The 20435-nt window shown below is 41.7% G+C and overlaps 1 protein-coding gene across 9 annotated transcripts in view; it reads left to right on the top strand.

Annotated features, from left to right (window-relative positions):
- Positions 1-20435, top strand: part of INPP4A (inositol polyphosphate-4-phosphatase type I A) — a 453500-nt gene that overhangs the window by 339498 nt on the left and 93567 nt on the right. For all 9 annotated transcript variants that reach the window (XM_029604758.1, XM_029604750.1, XM_029604755.1 and 6 more), the window contains 2 exons: positions 6238-6364; positions 17061-17201. In XM_029604758.1, the coding sequence (XP_029460618.1) occupies positions 6238-6364; positions 17061-17201 (268 nt within the window). The remainder of the gene's footprint in view (positions 1-6237; positions 6365-17060; positions 17202-20435) is intronic.

The following is a 20435-nucleotide window of genomic DNA, read 5'->3' as shown; positions in this document are numbered from 1 at the left end:
CCTCTACAAAGAAGTAGAGAGTATATGCAGTCTGTTTCTTGCACATGCTTGGACTTTACAGTTGGAGAATGTCAGTATTACTTGATCCAAACAGCAGCTATAGACTAATTAAAAAGATGCTGCACTGTGATTTGTCCTATGGCTAGTCTCCTTGCCAACTTGTCCTGCCTTGGCTCTGACAAGATGGTGAGGCCACACAGGTAAGAGCTGGTTGCTATAGTTACCAGTTTTTTTTTCTCAGCAGTGCACAGCCATAGACTTTAATTGGCCATTGAAATGAATGGGAAACATAAACGAATGAGATGAAGAATATTCATTTCATTTGTTGGATCCCTCCATGTGTTTTGTAGGGCCAAGAATGAAACAAATATGGGCTCAGTCATTATGTTTTGCCCATTCATTTCAAATGAATGCACATCTCTAGTTTTGCATGTATATAGATATTGTGACTTGTCTTTGTTGTTGCATTCCTTTGATTAGAGATTAAATATTTCATGCAGAAACATATAGTGGGTGGTTGTCATCCCTCGTCCAGTGAATAGCCACCTTCAAATATAGAATGAGATTAGCAAGTAATGCCACAAGATTGTGGATATCATTGGGTATGTCATCTTTTAGTTCATTTACCCTTCATGGCCATGGGATTCCAATACTTGGAGTAAATGGTACATCGGGGGAAAAATTATGGATGACTTTTTCTATGACACCTGCACTAAAACCCTTGGGTAGATTTTTAAACACGCGAGGGCGCAGATGTGTTCACGTAACCCGGTGTGAACAAATCTACGCCCGATTTTATAGCATGTGCGAGCTACCGCGCGCATGTTATAAAATCCAGGTTCGGCGCACGCAGGGAGGTGCACAATTGTGCAACCTGCGCACGCCAAGCTGAGCAGCCTGCCTCTGTTCCCTCCGAGGAACAGAGGCAGGCTTGCCTCTTTGTCGTCCCCCCCCACCTTTCCCTCCCTTCCCCTATCTAACCCACCCCCCAGCCCTAACTAAATCCCCCCCTACCTTATTTCGTGGAGTTACGCCTGCCTCTGGCAGACGTAACTTGCACGCACCGCTGGCTCCCTGCCCCAGCACAGGCTGTTGTGCCGGAGCACTCGGCCCCACCCCTGGACCGCCATCACGCCTCCGGCCCTGCTCACGGACCGCCCCTGGACTGCCGCCCCCGGCCCACCGACACGCCCTGGCCACGCCCCCTGCTAGCCCCTTATTCGAAGCCCCGAGACTTACGCGCGTCCCGGGGCTTGCGTGCGCTGCCGAGCCTATACAAGATAGGCTCGGCGAGTGCAGGGAGTAGCAGGGGTAGGTTTTCGGGGGTTGCGCGTATATCTTACGTGCGCAGCCCTTTGAAAATCTACCCCATTGTCTTTTCCAAATTCGTCTTCAAGCTTATTGTGCAGAAATCATAGAGTATGTCTATTATCACAAGCATTTTGAATTCTTTGTGATCATCAAATCTCTTTGTAGCTGGTCATACTCAAAAAGTATGTCTCAGTATATACTTTATTTATTTAAAATCTTTTTTATGCCGTCGTTAAGTTGAATACCATCACATCGGTTTACAGGAAGGCACATAAAATAAGGTTGATAATTGTATAGGATCATACGTTCTACGTAGGTGCCATAAAGATTCGGTAACATAATTTTATGATCAATATTATTTGGTGAAAGTTTTAAATCATAACCTTTTATACAGGTAACATTTTAAATTACAGGTATAGTTTATAAACTGTATATTTCCTCTATGTTAACAGTGAGATAAAATAATAAAAGTGCACATAATGGGTTAAGTGCTGTGTGCAGGTGTTCTACCGCCTACTCCCTTCTATTTTCTATTCTCTTTTCTCCATTCTCTTTGTGATAGGCTTGTTTAAAAAGCCTGGTTTTTAAACTTTTTTTAAAATGCTTTGAGATCTCTTTGTAATCTGATGTCTAGTGGCATGGTGTTCCATAGTATAGGTCCTGCTAGTGATAATGCCCGTTCTCTAACTTGTGTTAGTCTTGCTGTTCTGACAGAGGGGATGGTTAGTAGTGCTTTGTTAGCTGATCTCAGATTTCTATGTGGGACATGTACCCGTAGTGCTGGGTTCAGCCATTTTGCTTTTTCATTATATATTAATTTATGTATGATGTATGGTGCATAGTGCTTTGTACTGTATTTTGTGCTCAATGGGTAACCAGTGTAGTTCTGCTAGAGTTTCTGTAATGTGGTCTCTTTTTCTTTTACTGGTCAGAATTCTTGCTGCAGTGTTTTGTAGTATTTGGAGTGGTCCTAGTGTTGTGTTTGGTAATCCTAATAGCAGGGCGTTGCAGTAATCAGCCTCTTTGTGGCTTTCTGTATCCAACAAGAGAAACAGAGTTGGTGGGAAATATCATTCTATTTTTTGCTATCCATTTTTGCCATTGTCAATGTTCTTCTTGTTTAGTTTTACTCATATACTGTACTTATTATAGACAGTCTACAAACTAATTTAAAATATATATAGTCAACACTGCCATTTTCAGCATTCCACCATCACTGTTACAATATATAATTAAGGCTTGCAAATGGATCCTTTTCTTTTTCTCTCATTTTAAACATATTGGACTTCACCCATGGAAGTTTTCCAAGCACCATCTTTCAATTTGTTGAAATTTTCCACATAGCCTGTTATCTATGGAGTTTGTAGTTCTCTTCCTTTCCGAGGGTTTCTCATATATTTCACACAAACAAGGAATATCCTTGACAACTACTTATTCACAATTCATTTGATTCACCACTAACTTATCAGACTCTTCGAACACTTAACAAATTGTGTACCTCTGCACATTTCAGGTTAAGAGCTAAAACATTCAATTTGCGATTTTTATGCTCTTTTTTTGGGTTATTGTTACCTTAGATTTGCTTATAAACAGCAAAATAGATTATGCCTCTGTCCTTCCGTTCTTGAGCTTTTTGTCCATGTTTATTCCATGTACCCTAGGAATGCTTTTGTAAGGGCTTCATTTTGGATGTTGACATTTCTTCACATATTAGATGCACATGGTTGTTGAAAGTTTGAGGATGTTTTTTTGTTGATTATGGTGGTTCTGCTACTCAAAATGCTGGTCTCTTGATTTGTTGGGAAGTCCCAGCTCCTGCAATCTTGTCCATTGTTTTTAACTATTTGTCTTCTCTTCATTCACTAAATCAGAATAAATTAAAAAATTAATGTAGATTAATCCTATGGTTACATATTTTCCTATGTGCCTTTCTGTGTCCAGAGAAAAGCTTAGCTGAGACTTCAAGGGAAAAATAATAGGCATAAAAAAATTAGCATGTGGACTCCTGACCATTTAAGGGTAGATTTTCAAACGTGCGCATGTGCATCCATGTGTGCGCGCTACCCGGCACGCACACATGGAAGCCCAATTTTATAACATGCGTGCACGTTATAAAATGTAAGCGGGCTTTTGAAAATTGCTACAATATATGCCATTGAATTGTCTATAGGTTAAACCCACATTAAGTGCACTTAGAGGTAGATTTAAAAAATGATTTAAAAAAAAAAAAAAACACGGGCGTCCATATGTGCGCAGTTCCCTGCACACATACATAGACATGGCTATTTTATACCCTGGAGGCTATTTTATACCCATGGCTACTTTATACCCTGGAGGAAAGGAGGAGCAGGGGTGATATGAATCAGACATTCAGATACTTGAAAGGTTTTAATGATCCAAAGTCAACGACAAACCTTTTCCATTGAAAAAAATCAGCAGAACCAGGGGTCACGATTTAAAACTCCAGGGAGGAAGACTCAGAGCCAATGTCAGGAAGTATTTCTTCACGGAGAGGGTGGTGGATGCCTGGAACGCCTAAGTGGTGAAGACCAAAACTGTGAAGGATTTCAAAGGGGCGTGGGATAAACAATGTGGATCCATAAAGCCTGGAGAATGGGAATGAAGAGAAGAGGTATGGGGGTGGCTTGTAGGAATAAACACTGTGGATCCATAAAGCTTGGAGGATGGGAATGAAGAGAAGAGGTATGGGGTGGCTTGCGGGAATGACAGCAACTACCTGGTGATTAATACCCTTATTCAATAAACATTCACACAGTTAATGAGACTCCAACATTGCTCTATGCTTCAACAGCAAGAGGAAATGTGGAAAAGAAGATTTGCATTCAGGCAACAACCAACATTGCTCTGTGCTTCAACAACAAACATTGCTCTATGCTTCAATGGCAAGAGGAAATGTGGAAAAGAGGATTTCATTCAGGCAACAACCAACAAGGTAGCACAGTCTGGGTAAACAGATAAGCGTGGGAATAGCTTGCTTGTTGCGGCGGTTACTACCGCAAACCATTTAAGCCTGATACTTCACTTTCAATGCATATCCAGTGTAAATCTCTGCTTCAACATTATCTCTGTTTCAACGGCAGGGAGAAGGAAGATAAGAGGATTTACATTCAGACAATAACCAACAAGGACTGAATTGCACAGTCTGGGTAAACAAATAAGCGTGGGAGTAGCTTGCTTATTGTGGCGGTTACTACCCCAAACCAATTTAAACCTGTTACTTCACTTGGAAAGCATATCCAGCACAGCTCACTGCTTCAATGGCAGGGGAATGATGAAAAGAGGATTTATATTCAGACAACAACAAAGGACTGAATTGCACAGTCTGGGTAAACAAATAAGCATGGGAGTAGCTTGCCTATTGTGGCGGTTACTACCCCTAACAAATTAAGCCTGATACTTCACTTTGAATGCATATCCAGCACAGCTCACTGCTTCAATGGCAGGGGGAATAAAGAAATAAGATTTACATCCAGCCAAAATCTAACAAGGCATTGATCTGAGCAGTATGAGTATACAAACATCGGGGTAACTTGCTCGATACGATGGTTACTACCCTCAAACATTAAGCCTTATACTTCACTTTGATACAGCTCCAACACTGCTCTCTGCATCAGTGGTGGGGGTGGAAGGAAATTAGAATCAAAAAGCTACCAATAAGGGCCCTGAACTCAGCGGTCGGATTAACAGATAAGTATGAGAAAATAAGTGTGAAAGCTTGTTGGGCAGTCTGGATGGGCCTATTGGTCTTCTTCTGCCATCATTTCTATGTTTCTATGTTTATGTATTAGAATTGGACAAAGTAAACTTTTTAAACAAAAAAAATACTCTCCACAAAGAATCTAAAGGAATTATTAAGGAATGGGTTGATAGTTTCATATAAAAATAGTAACTGTTACCTACCCGGATAATTGTTGCTACGATGTAATTATAATCATTAACTACCAACCATCTTCCATCCTACCTACAAATAATCTATATATTTTATTAGAAAAAAATTGTTTTAAAATAACAATTATACAGATTTTTCTTAATAAACTTAGAAGTATGCTTTCAAAGGCTTCTTTATGATGTACTTCGTATGCATGTCTATGAAAATATACTGGGTGACGAAAAACATTTATAAGTGAATCCTTGGTATCTGTCTATGATATATTCAATTTCTTACTGTCCTCCCAACGAGGCCGTGTTTCAAACAGTGTCCTTCCTCAGGGGATATTTCTTTTCTATCAATGTGCTGATGTCAGCATCTCCACCACATTAAAAATGCATGCAACTGGTAAGCATTAAATGGCGTCCATTTCTTACATAAACAACATCTGATCTGGAAAGGACCAAATTATTATTTATGTATAAAGCGTTTGAATGTTCATATCCAATGGTAATTGGTCCTTCAGTGCATCAGCCCCATGTTTTGATTGGTGTATAAAGTAGAGGTGATTTTGATTGGTCCTTTCCAGATCAGATGATGTATATATAAGAAATGGACGCTATTTAAACTAGTATGCAGAGGTTCTGGTGAAAAACGAGCTCATTTAGTACTGGAGGATATGATAAAAGGCAAAAGTGATAAAGGAAAACGGAGCAGTCTAAGCTGATGATGAGACCAGAAACCTAGAAATAAGGGCAAAGTGAACTGGAAAGCTGAGTATAGTGAGAACCTTTGTATCGAAGATGCCACTTGATGATGCTGATTGTAATACGTTAGGGAGATCATGGTAAGTCTCGTCTTCAGATGTGGCTGTTGTATCTGAAAAGGACCTATATTGTCTCAAAAACTCATGTACTATGACATCTGTGTGTTGAAATGTTTTTTTTATTTAAAGAATAAATAAAAACAAGTTTTGATCTTGTGGTTCATATAAAACACACAATAAATGTGAATGCTATTTTGACTCCTGTTTTCAGGTGAAGAGCTGGCAATGCTGGAGGACATGAGTTTAGGGATTTTGGACCTAAGGAATGTAACCTTTAAAGTAACTCAGGCCACATCAAATGCATCTGCTGACATGCTGCCTGTCATAACAGGAAATCGGTAATGTAACAAATCTATTTTTCTTTTTCATTTTTTTTGGTAAAATTTTGTTTGTGAAATGCACTTTTTTTTTGTTACCAGGCTTCCTCCTTTGGGATTTCTGCCCCTTCAGAATCTGCCCAATGTCACTCATTGGCATTAATGACAGATAGGGCCAAAACTGACTCCTCATGAATCTTGCTTCATGGCTACCCAAAGATTTTCACAATTTTAATTCCTTTTTCTTCTTGCCTAGCTGTCACTGCCAGTCTTCTAACTACAGGGGTATAGTCTGTGGTTCTCTCCAAAACCATCACACATAAGCCACTATGTGTGCCTCAGGCAGCAGATTCTGGTTCTGAGAAATATAGAGCTGACATCACTGGAAATGAAGGTCCTTCATTTATTCATATCACAGGCACTGGTGCTGGCGGTTTGCAGCAAAAGCTTCCCTGCATTGCCCTGCCAGCGAGCCTCAGCCTTGATATAGAAGGATGAGGAGGCGCACGTCTCGTGCCCATTTGGTTTTTACCGTCTCTACTGAGAGCATCAGCTGGTTGTGATGGGGCTTCAGGGTCAATCAATGAATTAGACCAATACCATCAACTCATTTCAGTTTCTCCACCAGCATTTGTCAGATGGTGACGACTGCCTACCCCTGAGTCAGACAGTTGGCCAAGATCAGGATTTTTTAAAGCCCAGTCTGAATTTGTCCCAGCCCTATTCCCCAACAGGCAATGCAAAAGAGGACCAAAGCTGAATAGTCATAGATGATCCTTATGTTTTCCTCTTGAAGCTCCACATTTCTTACCTACAGATAATCATGGCATCACAGTAGATATCAGATGAAGGGATACAGATCCTGTCTCCCCCATGAACTTGGTATGAATGTAGCTTTGACTAACCAATAGAGTGCGAAGAGTTTATTATAACCTGGGTCTGCTTTCTCTGACACCAGTTGAAGTGAGAGCTGCAACTCAGCCCATCCAGTACCAGTTCAGAAACTATGCCCCAAAATCAAGATGGAATCATCTGCTAATTACTGCTGTTGGGCCATTGACATGGCCCTAGTTCTTGCATTTATTTATTATGGATTATAGATGTGCCTTCTGCTGAGAGTATCAGATTTATCTGGATACATTTTAAACAGTTAATTCTGGTGAGGCTAGGTGGAGCTGGTGAAAGAAACAACTAATTTCCTTCCACTGAAACAAGCACAAACCCAATTTAAGCACTGATTTATTTATTTTACTATTAGCATTTAATAATCGCATTTCATTAAAATCCTAATGTGATTGACAAATGCATATAAATCAGTACAATACAACAAACATTTAAAATAATACTAACAAAAATTACTAACTGATTCAGTCGAGTTAAGCCCTTTTAATAAAGCTTAAAAGACATAGGGGCAGATTTTCGAATCGACGCACACAAATGTACACCTGATTTTATAACGTGTGCGCGCTGCTGCACGCACACGTTATAAAATCCAGGGTCAGCGTGTGCAAGGGGGTGCACACTTTTGCACCTTGCACGCGCCGAGCCCTAGGGGAGCCCCGATGGCTTTCCCTGTTCCCTCCAAGGCGCTCCAAAATCGGCGTGGCCTTGGAGGGAACTTTCCTTCCGCTCCCCCTCATCTTCCCCTCCCTTCCCCTATCTAACCCACCCCCAGCCCTACCTTCCCCCCCCCCCCCCCACCTTGTTTCACTTTTTACGCCAGCCAGCAGCCGGTGCGCCATCCCCCGGCACAGCCGCTGTGCCGGAGGGCTCGGTCCCGCCCCCGGACCGGCACCATGCCCACGCCCCACCCCCTTCCCGCCCCTTTTTCAAAACCCCGGGACATATGCGCGTCCCGGGGCTTGCGTGCGCCATCTAGCCTATACAAAATAGGCTCGGCGCGCGCAGGAGCAGGTTTTCAGGGTTATGCTCGTAACCCTTTGAAAATCTACCCCATATTAATGCCTCAGCTGCTTAACCACCCAATCATCCAAAAGCTTGAGTAAAGAGCCATGATTTAAGATTCAGGATCGAGATAGATTGTCTACTGATCTGATCTCCAGCAGAAGACCATTTCACAGTTTGGGGACTGAAAAGATCCTATGGTCCTTGACCTCTCCAACCACACCTCCCGGACCCCGGGAACATTGAGAAGACCCAGTTAGTAACTGTTTTAGCAAACATATTCATGGTGATCCCCCCCCACCCCCAAGAAAGATGACATAACGATCATCTTTCAAATTTATTCTCATCTTTTTCTAGTACAGGGATGACGAACTCCAGTCCTCGAGGGCCGCAAACAGGCCAGGTTTTCAGGATATCCACAATAAGCACACATGAGAAAGATTTGCATCCAGTAGAGGCAGTGCATGCAGATCTTTCTCATGCATATTCATTGTGGATATCCTGAAAACTATAGCAGTAATGAAGAGCTTTCATCGCAGGCAGGAGGAGGGAGAAGGCAAAGAGGCAAAGAGGGCAAAGAGAGTTTGTCCTCCCGAGCCTCTTCCTTTTATTGTACATTCATACAAAGGCAGATGATGTGTCATTACATGATTGGCTACTTTCCCATAGCAACAGAAGAGTCATTACACCATTGGCTTTGGCTCAGGGGGTGTGCACGGATCATATCATTGGCTGCTGAAATCTATACCTCCTGACTTTGTCCTGCCTCTGACTAGGGAACACCCAGCCCTTCTTTCAGGCTAACAGGATTAATTATAGGCCAGAGAAATACATGAAGTCAGGTATCCTCTCCTAGGCAGAGGGGCTTAAGCACAAGTGATGCTTTTATTCAGGCAAATGTCAGGGAGAAGGGAAGTTAGTATTTAACCCTGATGAAATGGCTTGCTGGCAAGCGCATATTTCCCACATCTCACCCTTTTTGTTTTTGTTTAGGGCAGCACAGTAAAGCTTTAGACCCTAACTGAAATCTGTTATGTCTTGGTATGGGCTGGAAATAGGGGAAGAGGGATTATGGAGAGAAGAAAGCTGATTCGGCGTGGTGTGCCAGCTGCCGATGAGCTTCTGAATCTCCATATCACCCAGAGCTGGTGCAGGTGGTGTGCCAACTCTGCAGGGCTCCGGATTCCCTATTAGGCATCTTACAAGACATCTTTGTATCCGGGCTGAGAGCAAGGTTTCAATATGGATATGAGGGTTGGGTATGCACTGAATACAGCATCACAGGCAGATAGTTAAGATAATCACAGTAATTATAATAGAAATCATCCCTTTTGAGACCAGAAATATCAGGGAGTCAGGACCATAGCCAGTCCCATGGAGAAGTTGGTATTCTGTCTGAAAATGGTGCATCAGCAACCATGGTTTCTATCTGCTCTGTGGTATGTGTGAGGTTTGCTTTATAAACTGATATGTACACACAGCAATGAGATCCAATTAATGCACAAACACCATCCTTTAAGGCTAAAATAGCTTCTAAGGTATAGCTGTTCTGTAATGTTACTTCTCTAATCTGAGAGACTTCTGTTGTGAGTAGTTTTAATGCATGGACTGTCTGATTAAATAGGGCAGTCGTCCAGTTAGCTAGGATGTGTAAGTCCCTGTAATTCATAGCTGTTCCCATTGGGGGAAACAGGCTTCTAGCTATCTGAGTTTCTGTATACTTTTCTATGGGATTATTTATCACCTCCCTTTTGTTACGGAGCCTTGCTTTGGGTAAATTTTTGCCTGCATAGTATGAGGGGAGGATGTAGCCTAAAGTGCATCTGTCTCTCCATCTTGGGGAAATGTACATATATGCTCTACGCCCACATAACATCCATATGTTTCCTAACAGATTAGTGGACATGTCATTGGTTATCATTTGGGCTATATAACTACAAAAGGTAAATCCTTCATCCCCTCTATACTTTCTGTACCTGCTTGGGTCTCCCACTGCACATCCTGAAATCTGCCAATTGCATACATATATGTGGTATAACTATGCAAGTGTTCAGTGATTAATACAAAAGTTCAGTTACAATATGGATATTTCCCACCTGAATTCCCTTTCCCATCCCCTATATCATAGTCCCAACAAAGAGCGGCAGTCTCTTGAATACAGCTACCAATGTGTAGTATGGTAGTATTAACTGGAGAGTTAATGAAAACACCTCTCTGTAAAGGATAATTAGTCCATACTGTAAGGTTAAATGGTACAGCATGCATCAGTAGTTCTCCGCAGGCTTGGGTTGGCATGTGTGTGCGGATCCAACAGTCTGTTCGATTCAACAGGTGTGAAAAGTTCTGATTCGAGGATGTACATGTTGTCCTGTCAGAGTCCTTGTTCTGAAATCGCCATAGCTGGAGAAATAAGGCAAAGGAGGAGGATGCAGAACACAATTGTTAATGAGTTGGCATTCAGGCAAGAAAAACGGCTAATAAGTTCTCTGGAGTTTTCTCAAGGCCTTGCTGTTCTAAGAGTTGTGCAGATTGGTTGGATAGGGCCTTGATCTGTCCCCAGGTCATTTGGTGCTGCTTTTTGCAAGGAGTCCGGTCTCTGTCCTTCTGAGGGCTGTGGAGGCTCAGGGAGAAGTTTGGGATCGGGTCCTGTAGACCTGGACACCTTTCCATCTTTCCACGGCTTGATTGGACCTGTGGAAACAAGCAGAGAAACATACCCTCGTTCCCCATTTTAAGGGAACGGGACCGTACCAGACATTAAATATTCTATACAAAACTGATGGCTGTGGGTGACTAACCCTAGTCCCATAATGATTACTCATGGCTGTGTTCTTATGTGAACCTGATATGTTTAGATGATTTAAAGTAAACAATACTTTGTTCAGCCAATCCTGTTTAGGGGAAAATCCAGGGGCAATCCCCCTTTTTTCTTTTTGTTTGGTCCAGTGCTCTTAAGGGTATGATTTGCTCTCTCCACAATGGCTTGCCCTGTGGTGTTGTAGGGGATGCCAAATAAGTATTTAATGTTCAATTATTGACAAAATTCATGTAAAGGAATGGCTGCAGTAAATAGAGCCATTTTTAGTTTTCAGAACGTAACCCCATTATCAAGAAAGTTTTTATGCAGTGATCAATTTTCATTCAGTAAAATAAAGGAAAAGTCATTTGCAGTAAGCAGGATCAAATGACAAGTATATTAGACATTACATTAAACATGTTACACAAGACTGACATATATTCATTCATCTTGCAAATATTAATTTACACAAAACTGACACATATTCATCCATCCTGCAAATATTTCTTGCATCAAGACAGACAACAGATAACACATAATATGAGCTAAAAATCTTATCAAAAAGTTATCAAAAACAAAATTAGATCAAGGATCAAAAATCAAAAGTCAAAAGTGAAAAGGTGTTAGAAAAATGTTTGAAAATGTTAAAATAAACTGCAAAGTGTCCATCTTCACATCTCTTCATGGCAGGAAGGCTGTAAATCTGGAAAATATTAAAAACTGGCATACAGCAAAAAATTACTAAGGTAAGGATAAAAGTGAAATTCTTACTTTTTTAACCTTGAAGAAATCAATTCTATGATTCAATTTAATAAAATCAATTTGGATTTGCAAGAAAAGGCTTGGGAGGGATTGCTTTAGATGTAGCAACCTCTGTCAGTAAAAATTATAAGGTTCAGAATTCTGTATAAATTTGTGAAAAAGAAAATAAAACTGAAGTGTCCTTAATACAGAAGGTCTGTAGGCCTGAAAAATAAAAACTATTATACAACAGAATTATTAAAACAATAATATAATATAACTTGTAGAATAACATAGCGCCTCCTAGTGGAGACCCCATCATTACTTTATAGATTGCAACTATTGTTCCAGGTTGCAATCAATAATACTCTGAGCTTAAATTCAATGTGGAATATCAGAATAGAATTTCTTCTTATAATTATTAGAATAGGAAATTAAACACGCTGTTTGCTCAGCTCTGTCTGCTGCATGCTAAAGTTTGAAAGTATTAAAAGATTAAAGACATATAGAAAGTAGAGAGAGAAATTGCAGGACTAAGTCCAGGTTTTTTTCTTTCTTTTCAAAAGTTCTCCCTCCCTCCCCCATGAGTGGCTAGCAAGAGTTACAGAAAAAGGGGGGGAGGAGCAGTGTTTCTCAAAAGAAAAGAACTACACCCAAGGAGTTAATCCTTCAGTCAATAGAAACTTAAAGATAGCATTGTTTAACAATTGACCACAGACAATGGCTGGCCCAGGATTTGCTGATTCTTTGCAGACAGATACTATTTTTTAATTTACTTTAGGGAGAATCACAGTAAGTTCTGTACGCTAGCAATTCAAACTATAAACTTAAATCTCAGAGAAATTGAGTCATTTTAAATGTGAGCCAAATAAACTTTGCAAAAGGGAAACTTTCACATGTAATTTACACAGAATATTATTCAAATTTCAGTACAGTTTGTAACATAAGCTCTGCATACACTTTGTGGGGGAAAATATTCTCAAAGTATGCAGATTTTTTGTAACTGAATTAAAATACTAATAGAAACCATTTTTTCCAAATTTGTACTGTTTGTAAAGAGAAACCATTTTTATTTTTTTTTCATAGTGATATTTTCTTTGCTTGTAACGCAGGAGTCTAATTAAATCCTTTTTTTCATAATGATATTTTCTTTGCTTGTAACACAGGCCCAAGATCTTACACGCTGATCTCTTTGAAGACCTGGGGGCATAGTCACTGCACATGGCACTCAACTCTATTGCTGCCACACCTAGTTCTTTGATTCTTTCTGTAATGGGAAGGGCTTGAATCCCTTTCAATAATTCCTCTCTTGTGAGATTTCCATGTTCTAGGTGAAATCCCATGGTGGTTGGTGGGGGAAGGGCTTGCAGGCAAGATGGAGGAAGGCTAGTTTTTCTGACCTCAGTGTTTTCTATTTCCTGGGGCATTTTCTCTGAGGTGGATGCAGAGGAAGCCACAGGAGCCATGTGAGTGTGTGTCCCCAGATGTTCTATTTCATTTTCTGTCCCCCTTTGTTCATGGTTCTTTTCTGAGATGGGGAAGGCTTGAAGTCCTTCTAATAATTCTGTTTCTGTAAGGTTTTCTTTCTGCAGTTTCTGCTGAAATTCAATGCTAATCGCCCCACCCAGGCCAGGTGGTGGCTCTATTGTTCTCAAGGACTGGTTTTCTAAAGAAATGGGGAAGGTGTGAATTGCTTGTGCTTTGGGTGTAGGTATGAGGAGCTGAGGATACAAAGAATTTGCTGTCTCTGAGGAAGACTGAGAAGATGGGGGAAGGGTATGTCTGCCTGCTTCTAAAAGCACATGGTGTTCAATGGCTTCTGTACATTTTTGCCAGATTAATCTTAGTTTTATGGGAGCTCTGGGAGCCGTATGAAGATAATTGCCGATTGAAATCCAATTCTGGGTATTTAGAGTTCCAGACTCCATCGAATACCAAGGGCAACGGCAAGCTATTTCACTTATTAATTTTTCTAAGTCCCCCAGGCTGACTTGCGCTATTTTTCTTCTGGTGATGAAATAATGATTATTGATGATTTGCTGCAACTTTCTGGCATGTAGCCGCTGCTGTACAGTCAAATCATTACCCATTTGCTCACGAGTGTGGGGAACAAACTTGCTGAGAAATACCTAAATATACTAAAAAGTACTTTAATATACTTACGATTGCAAATCTGTTGAACGATACGTATCTAGGCTATGACCAGCCGAAATAAGCATGGAGTTTATCATCACTGTCGCGGGTCACCAGATATAGCAGTAATGAAGAGCTTTCATCGCAGGCAGGAGGAGGGAGAAGGCAAAGAGGCAAAGAGGGCAAAGAGAGTTTGTCCTCCCGAGCCTCTTCCTTTTATTGTACATTCATACAAAGGCAGATGATGTGTCATTACATGATTGGCTACTTTCCCATAGCAACAGAAGAGTCATTACACCATTGGCTTTGGCTCAGGGGGTGTGCACGGATCATATCATTGGCTGCTGAAATCTATACCTCCTGACTTTGTCCTGCCTCTGACTAGGGAACACCCAGCCCTTCTTTCAGGCTAACAGGATTAATTATAGGCCAGAGAAATACATGAAGTCAGGTATCCTCTCCTAGGCAGAGGGGCTTAAGCACAAGTGATGCTTTTATTCAGGCAAATGTCAGGGAGAAGGGAAGTTAGTATTTAACCCTGATGAAATGGCTTGCTGGCAAGCGCATATTTCCCACAAAAACCTGGTCTGTTTGCGGCCCTCGAGGACTGGAGTTCGCCATCCCTGCTCTACTAGATCTGAAGCGAGCAGAGCATTTTATCCATAGCTTTAATTTAGTAAACCCTCATCTGTTTGAAGTGGACGTGTAAGTGGTCAGCTTCTCTGTGGCTTTCTGGATCTGACACAAAATATATTTACGGATATTCAACACCACATCAGAATTGCCATCCAGTGTGAAAATATGCCTTACCAAAAATGTCTAGTTTAATCTCTAGCACACTTGTGTTCCAGATATGTTCCCTCCTGCACCATCTACGATTAAAATTGTATTTTAATTTTCAAAGTAATAGGAAACTAGCCCTTTCAGGTGCCAGTCACCCAAAAAAAAGAGGAAAGCTGTTCCACACTGATGAGATAATTCACTTTATGAAAAGTGATGGAAAAAAAGCAAACCAGGAGGCCATCATCTCTGTGACAGTTTTGTTTTGTTTTGATGGCCCAGCTTTAAATAAAGAAAGGCTGGACCTGGTGAGCCACCCTTGTATGTTTTTTCTGTGATGTTTACTGACATAATATAAAAGAAGCAAAAATAAAAACAAATTGGTGAATACCCAACACAGTTTTTGAGCTGAGCTCCATTGTTCCATCCAGAAATGAAAACAGTACATCTTTTTTTTTTTTTTTTAATGAATGTAGTTTTTGCTTTAAAATGATGGAAAATAACTTTAGAAAAGGGAGAGTTTCCAAGATGGCGACCTGAGCGGTCACGCTGTGAGGAGCTCCTGACTTTCTCTTGAATTACTCGTTTCTAATATTCCGCATACTAAGCGTAAAGCCCGGGTCCGGTGTGGAGAAAGCTCCTCCACACCAGTGGCGACAACTCAGCCCAGGATCAGAGGTTTTTTTGCAGCGGTGCTCCCACTTACACCGGGAGGACGGGTCGCTGAGGAGCAGACTGTGGAGCGAGAGCTTGCTTCTATGACCGAGACATCTTTAAGCCCCGGTTCACCAGTGAGACCGGCACCTCCAGGCCAAGATGAGGAAAGAAAGACGCCAGACACTGCAAGCCCAACGGAGGGAATCCGGAGAGAGGCGGAGGCAGTTGAGAGTGGAGTAACAACGCAAAGACTTACCATACAGGAGCAAGAAGCCAGGTTAGAGCCCTCTTGAGGAGTTGGGGGAGAGGGGCTGGACATGGCAGCAATGCTTGAGTCCTCGAGCCTTGGAAATGGTTCTGGTCTGGCAGCGGGACTGGGAGGAGGAGCGGACCAGGAAGCCTCTAAGCAAGTTAAACTGCTTGTGAAAGCACCTGAAATTACCCTTACTTCTATTTGGAATGCTCTCCAATCCTTAGAGAAGGCTATACTGGGCTTAACTAAGGAAGTTTTGGAAGTCAAACAGCAAGTTAACCATAATGCTGCTGAAATTGCCGTGCAAAATGGTAAAATTGAAAAATTAGTAACACGAGTTGCTGAAGTGGAAAAAACTCAGTCTGCTATAATTCTGAATGATGCTGTGGAAAACAGAAGATTAGAAAAAATCGAGAATAATTTAAGAGCACACAGCTTAAGATTTCTAAATTTCCCTGTGTTAAGAAATATTGCTCCGTTGGATTTATTCAAGTTGTATGTCTCTCAAATATTGAAAGTACCGGAAGAACTCAAACCAGTAATAACAAAGGCATATTATCTATATCCAACTGAAGATAATCGAAATAACATTGAAGATCAAGCTTTACCAGATCTAACAACTTTACTGGAATCGTCACAGGAAATGGCAGTTTCAAATCGTAGACCATTGTTAGTTACGTTTGCTTTCCTGATGGATAGCAATAACATTTTCAAACAATACTTCAGAAACAGTCAAGTTTCTTCTTTTGGTCAAAATGTTTAGTGCTACCAGGACTTGGTTAAGCAAACACAATTAAGAAGGAAAGTGTTTCTAAATATGAAGGAAGAAGTTATACAAAAAGGAGCAACTTTAAGTTGCAATTTCCCTGCAAATGTTGTGTGTTCTTTCAGGATCAGAGATTTGGGGTTTTTTTTTTTGACCCAACACAACGTAGATCCTTCCTGGACACTCACCCTAATCCCATATAGACCTGCTGTTTTGGTGTGTAATTAAAATAGTGTTGTGCCTGTTCAGGTCCCCGGAAAATGTATTAGATTATATTTCTACCAGATTGAGATCGCTCTGAATGCTTGCTCTCCCTGTATTTCTTCTGTTTGATTAGATTACAGAGGTATATGTTTTTCTTTTGCAATTATTTCTTTTTCTGTATCTAAGAGATTTCATTAACAAGTGGATGCTTGTATTTTGTTTAAAAATGCATAAATAAAAAATAAAAAAAATAAAAAAATGATGGAAGAGTAGCTGAGTCGGTCTATAGCAGCATAAAAAACGCAGAGGCTTTTGGTACCTTATTGAGCCATGAGCTTTTAAGGATTTGAAATGGACCTTAGAACTAAAAGCTTATTTGTCACGTGTAATTGAAATGAAAGTGCCACTGCCTCGGTCACCGAGCAAAAGCTCTGTCCTTGAATATTTGCTGAAGGAGATGATGTTTCTCATTTGTTTGCAGTGATGGATTTAATGTACGGATTCCACTGCCCGGTACCTTGTTTGACACCCTGCCTCGGGAAATTCAGAGCGGCATGCTGCTCCGGGTCCAGCCTGTCCTCTTCAATGTGGGAATTAACGAGCAGCAGACCCTGGCAGAGAAGTAAGCATCCACTCTTAAAAAAAAAAAAAAAAAATCATCATCACAGGAATTCAAATGTGAAATCAGACATAAGCAGTCTACAAGTTATACAAATTTGAATAACATTTCGAGCGTATAAATACAAAAGCATCCTCCAGTATTGCTTAAACTTTTTATCCTTCTCACCCAAAGGCACGCATGTATAATTATTTAAAATGTTATGTGCTCTTCTGCTGACTTTCCCCTTCATTTGCTTTGCAGAGGTGGAAAGGCAGCGATTTTTGCATCATATGTTACACTCTTTATGTATCTTTCTTGGAAAAACTCATTAAGTACCTTTTACACTGAATATGTCAAAGGGAGCAATTTTGGTAAAATATAAAAAGAATATAATTAGTAGGAGCTTTACGATAGGAAGGGTAAGTCTGAAAGCCATTTCCAAGGATAAGAGATTGTTTTACCTGCGTAAATGGCCATTTTGAAAATTGCCCTTGCCGTCTACGGGCCAACTTGCGTGCCCAGTGCCACTACATGCATGATTTTACCCTCAGTAAAAAAAAAAAACCCAGGCATCTCCAGGGATGGGGTTGGGGAGGATGCATACTTTTTTTTTTCTCACAAAATCTGTTTGCACAGGACAATAGGTGTAAACGTGTGTGTGCAGTTTTCCTGAAATAATTGTGAAAGTGAAACTATGTGGGTACTTTCATGTTGAAAAACTGGGCTGAATATGCAGGTGAAAAGCACCCGTGGACTTTGCATCCATGCAAAGAGGTAAGAACATAAGAAAATGCCATACTGGGTCAGACCAAGGGTCCTTCAAGCCCAGCATCCTGTTTCCAACAGTGGCCAAAACCAGGCCACAAGAACCTGGCAAGTACCCAAAAACGAAGTCCATTCCACAAGAACCTGGCAAGTACCCAAAAACTAAGTCTATTAGGTAGAAAATGATCCACATAATGGAGTGGATTTTCAAAGGAGCTGCGCGCATAAAAGTAGCAAATTTCAAAAGCCCACTTACGTGCATACAACCTTTTGAAAATTGCCTCCTGTGTGTGTATTTGCCTGCTAACTTGATACATCGGGCTTGATTTTCAAAGGCTTAAAAAAAAATAAGCAATTTTCAAATTGCCAACGCAGGTCAAGAAATGTAGGTCCCTGAGCACAGAATATAAGTAGTTTTTCTTGCTCCCACAAGTACTGGCCAGTAGATCAAAGTGCCCATTTTGAAGAGTAGTGTCACAGTCTTGACTTCTTTGTTCAGCTGTTAATTATAGGAAAAAAAATTACCCACTAGCACTTAAAATTTCTCTCTAGAATAGTTAATCGACAGAAATTTCCAAGATTTAGTATGCATCCTGCAACATTTTATACACCAGGGGCCAGGCTTAACGATCAGGGAAAATTAGGACAAAAAATTGCAAAATCTTTCAAGTCAGGTTGCAGAATTGTGAAATATTTTGCCTAGGGTTTTAATTAACTTTTATTTAATCTCTTTTAGGAGAAAATTTTAAAAGCAGTAGGTAAAGTCAGTAGAAGTTGGTCATTATTATAGTTTTATATAAACTATTTTTAATACTGTTGTTCTTGGGTTTTGGGTTTTTTTTGCTTTTTTTTACTTTTCCTCCACATCAAACCAATGGGGTAGATTTTCAAAGGGTTATGCGCATAACCCCGAAAACCTGCTCCTGCGCGCATGTCCCGGGGCTTTGAAAAAGGGGCGGGAAGGGGGCGGGGCCGGGGGCAGGGCGCCAGTCCGGGGGCAGTCCCGAGTGCTCCGGCACAGTGGCCGTGCCGGGGCATGGTGCGCCGGCAGCCGACCACCACGCGCAAGTTACGCCTGCCAGAGCGTAACTCCTGAAAAAAGGTGGGGGGGGGGGGCTTTTAGGTAGGGCTGGGGGGGGGTTAGATAGGGGAAGGGAGGGGAAGATGAGGGGGAGTGGAAGGAAAGTTCCCTCCGAGGCCGCTCCGATTTTGGAGCGCATTGGAGGGAACGGGGAAAGCCATTGGGGCTCCCCTAGGGCTCGGCGCACGCAAGGTGCACAAGTGAGCACCCCCTTGCGCGCGCCGACCCCAGATTTTATAAAATGCTCGCAGTATCACGCGCATGTTATTTAAATCGGATGTACATTTGTGCGCGCCAGGTAGCGCACACAAATGTACCCCACGCTCACTTGTTTAAAAATCTGCCCCAATATGTGTATCTCGCTTTTATCTTTTTATTTTTATGAATGAGTATTTCACTTCTGCTCTTTTAGGCTTCGAGCTCAATCAAAACCAAGGCTGTGATCTGGTGCCAGGAGTCTATATTTGCAGCTCTCTGTGGATTTTTCCTTTGTTTTGCATCCCCTTCTGCTTTAAGTCATTACAGCGATAGTCTTCAGCCGGGGACCATGAACCAAGGCCACTTCCAGAGCCCTGTAATTGTGGGACTTAAATCCGGCCACTAAGTGTTACCCCATCCCAGCCCTAGCATCCTCAGGCCTAGCCCCAGCCCCGGCCAACCCAAGGAGCGGAAGATCAGGACTGAGAATCGAATCCAGAATCTTCTGCAAGGCAGCGCACAGTTCCAGGCCAGCTCTCTTCTTTTATCTTATTTCCTGATCTCCCTTTCCATTTGAATGCTATCGGGCACTTCTGTTTTCTGTATCTCTCTACATTGCTTGTGTGTATCACTTTGGGAGGTTTTTTTTTTGTCTCTCAGTCCTTTACTTTTTCTCTTATTTATTTCCTCTGTTTTTGCTTTCTTAGTGCCAGATTCCATCTTTCAAAAAAAGAACCAAGGGGCCACTGTTTTTTGGGCTTCTTATTGTGGTAGTGCCTCTTCTTTTGGTCATTTATAATCCATATTGTTACGATTCTGCTTGTGGGATAGGCCCAGAAGCAGCCTCTCACCTCTTCACGGCCAGTCTGCCTTCCCGACGCCGCCCTCTCACGGCCTGGAGGCCGCTGACATCACCACCGTTGCCACTGCCATCCACAGTGGGCCGCTGCCTTCTTCGCGGCCTGAAGGCCGCCACCAAACCAGCCACTCTTTCACGGCCTAGAGGCCACCGCCGATGCTCCTTCTCTGCGGCAGGCCAGACGCTGCTGCTGCCATGCTCTGCGGCAGATCCACCACCGTCACTTCTCCATTCTTGCAGCCAGGAGGCCACTGACATTGTCTCCACGTGGCCGGAGCCACTGTCTTATTCTTCTTCTTCGAGGCTAGGGGTCCGCCGATGCCGTCTCCATGCGGCTGGAGCCGCCCTCAGT

Source organism: Rhinatrema bivittatum, chromosome 5, assembly GCF_901001135.1.
Source record: "Rhinatrema bivittatum chromosome 5, aRhiBiv1.1, whole genome shotgun sequence".
Taxonomy (NCBI): Eukaryota; Metazoa; Chordata; class Amphibia; order Gymnophiona; family Rhinatrematidae; genus Rhinatrema; species Rhinatrema bivittatum.
Note: the sequence above shows the minus strand (reverse complement) of the source record. Positions and strands in the feature narration are given on the sequence as shown.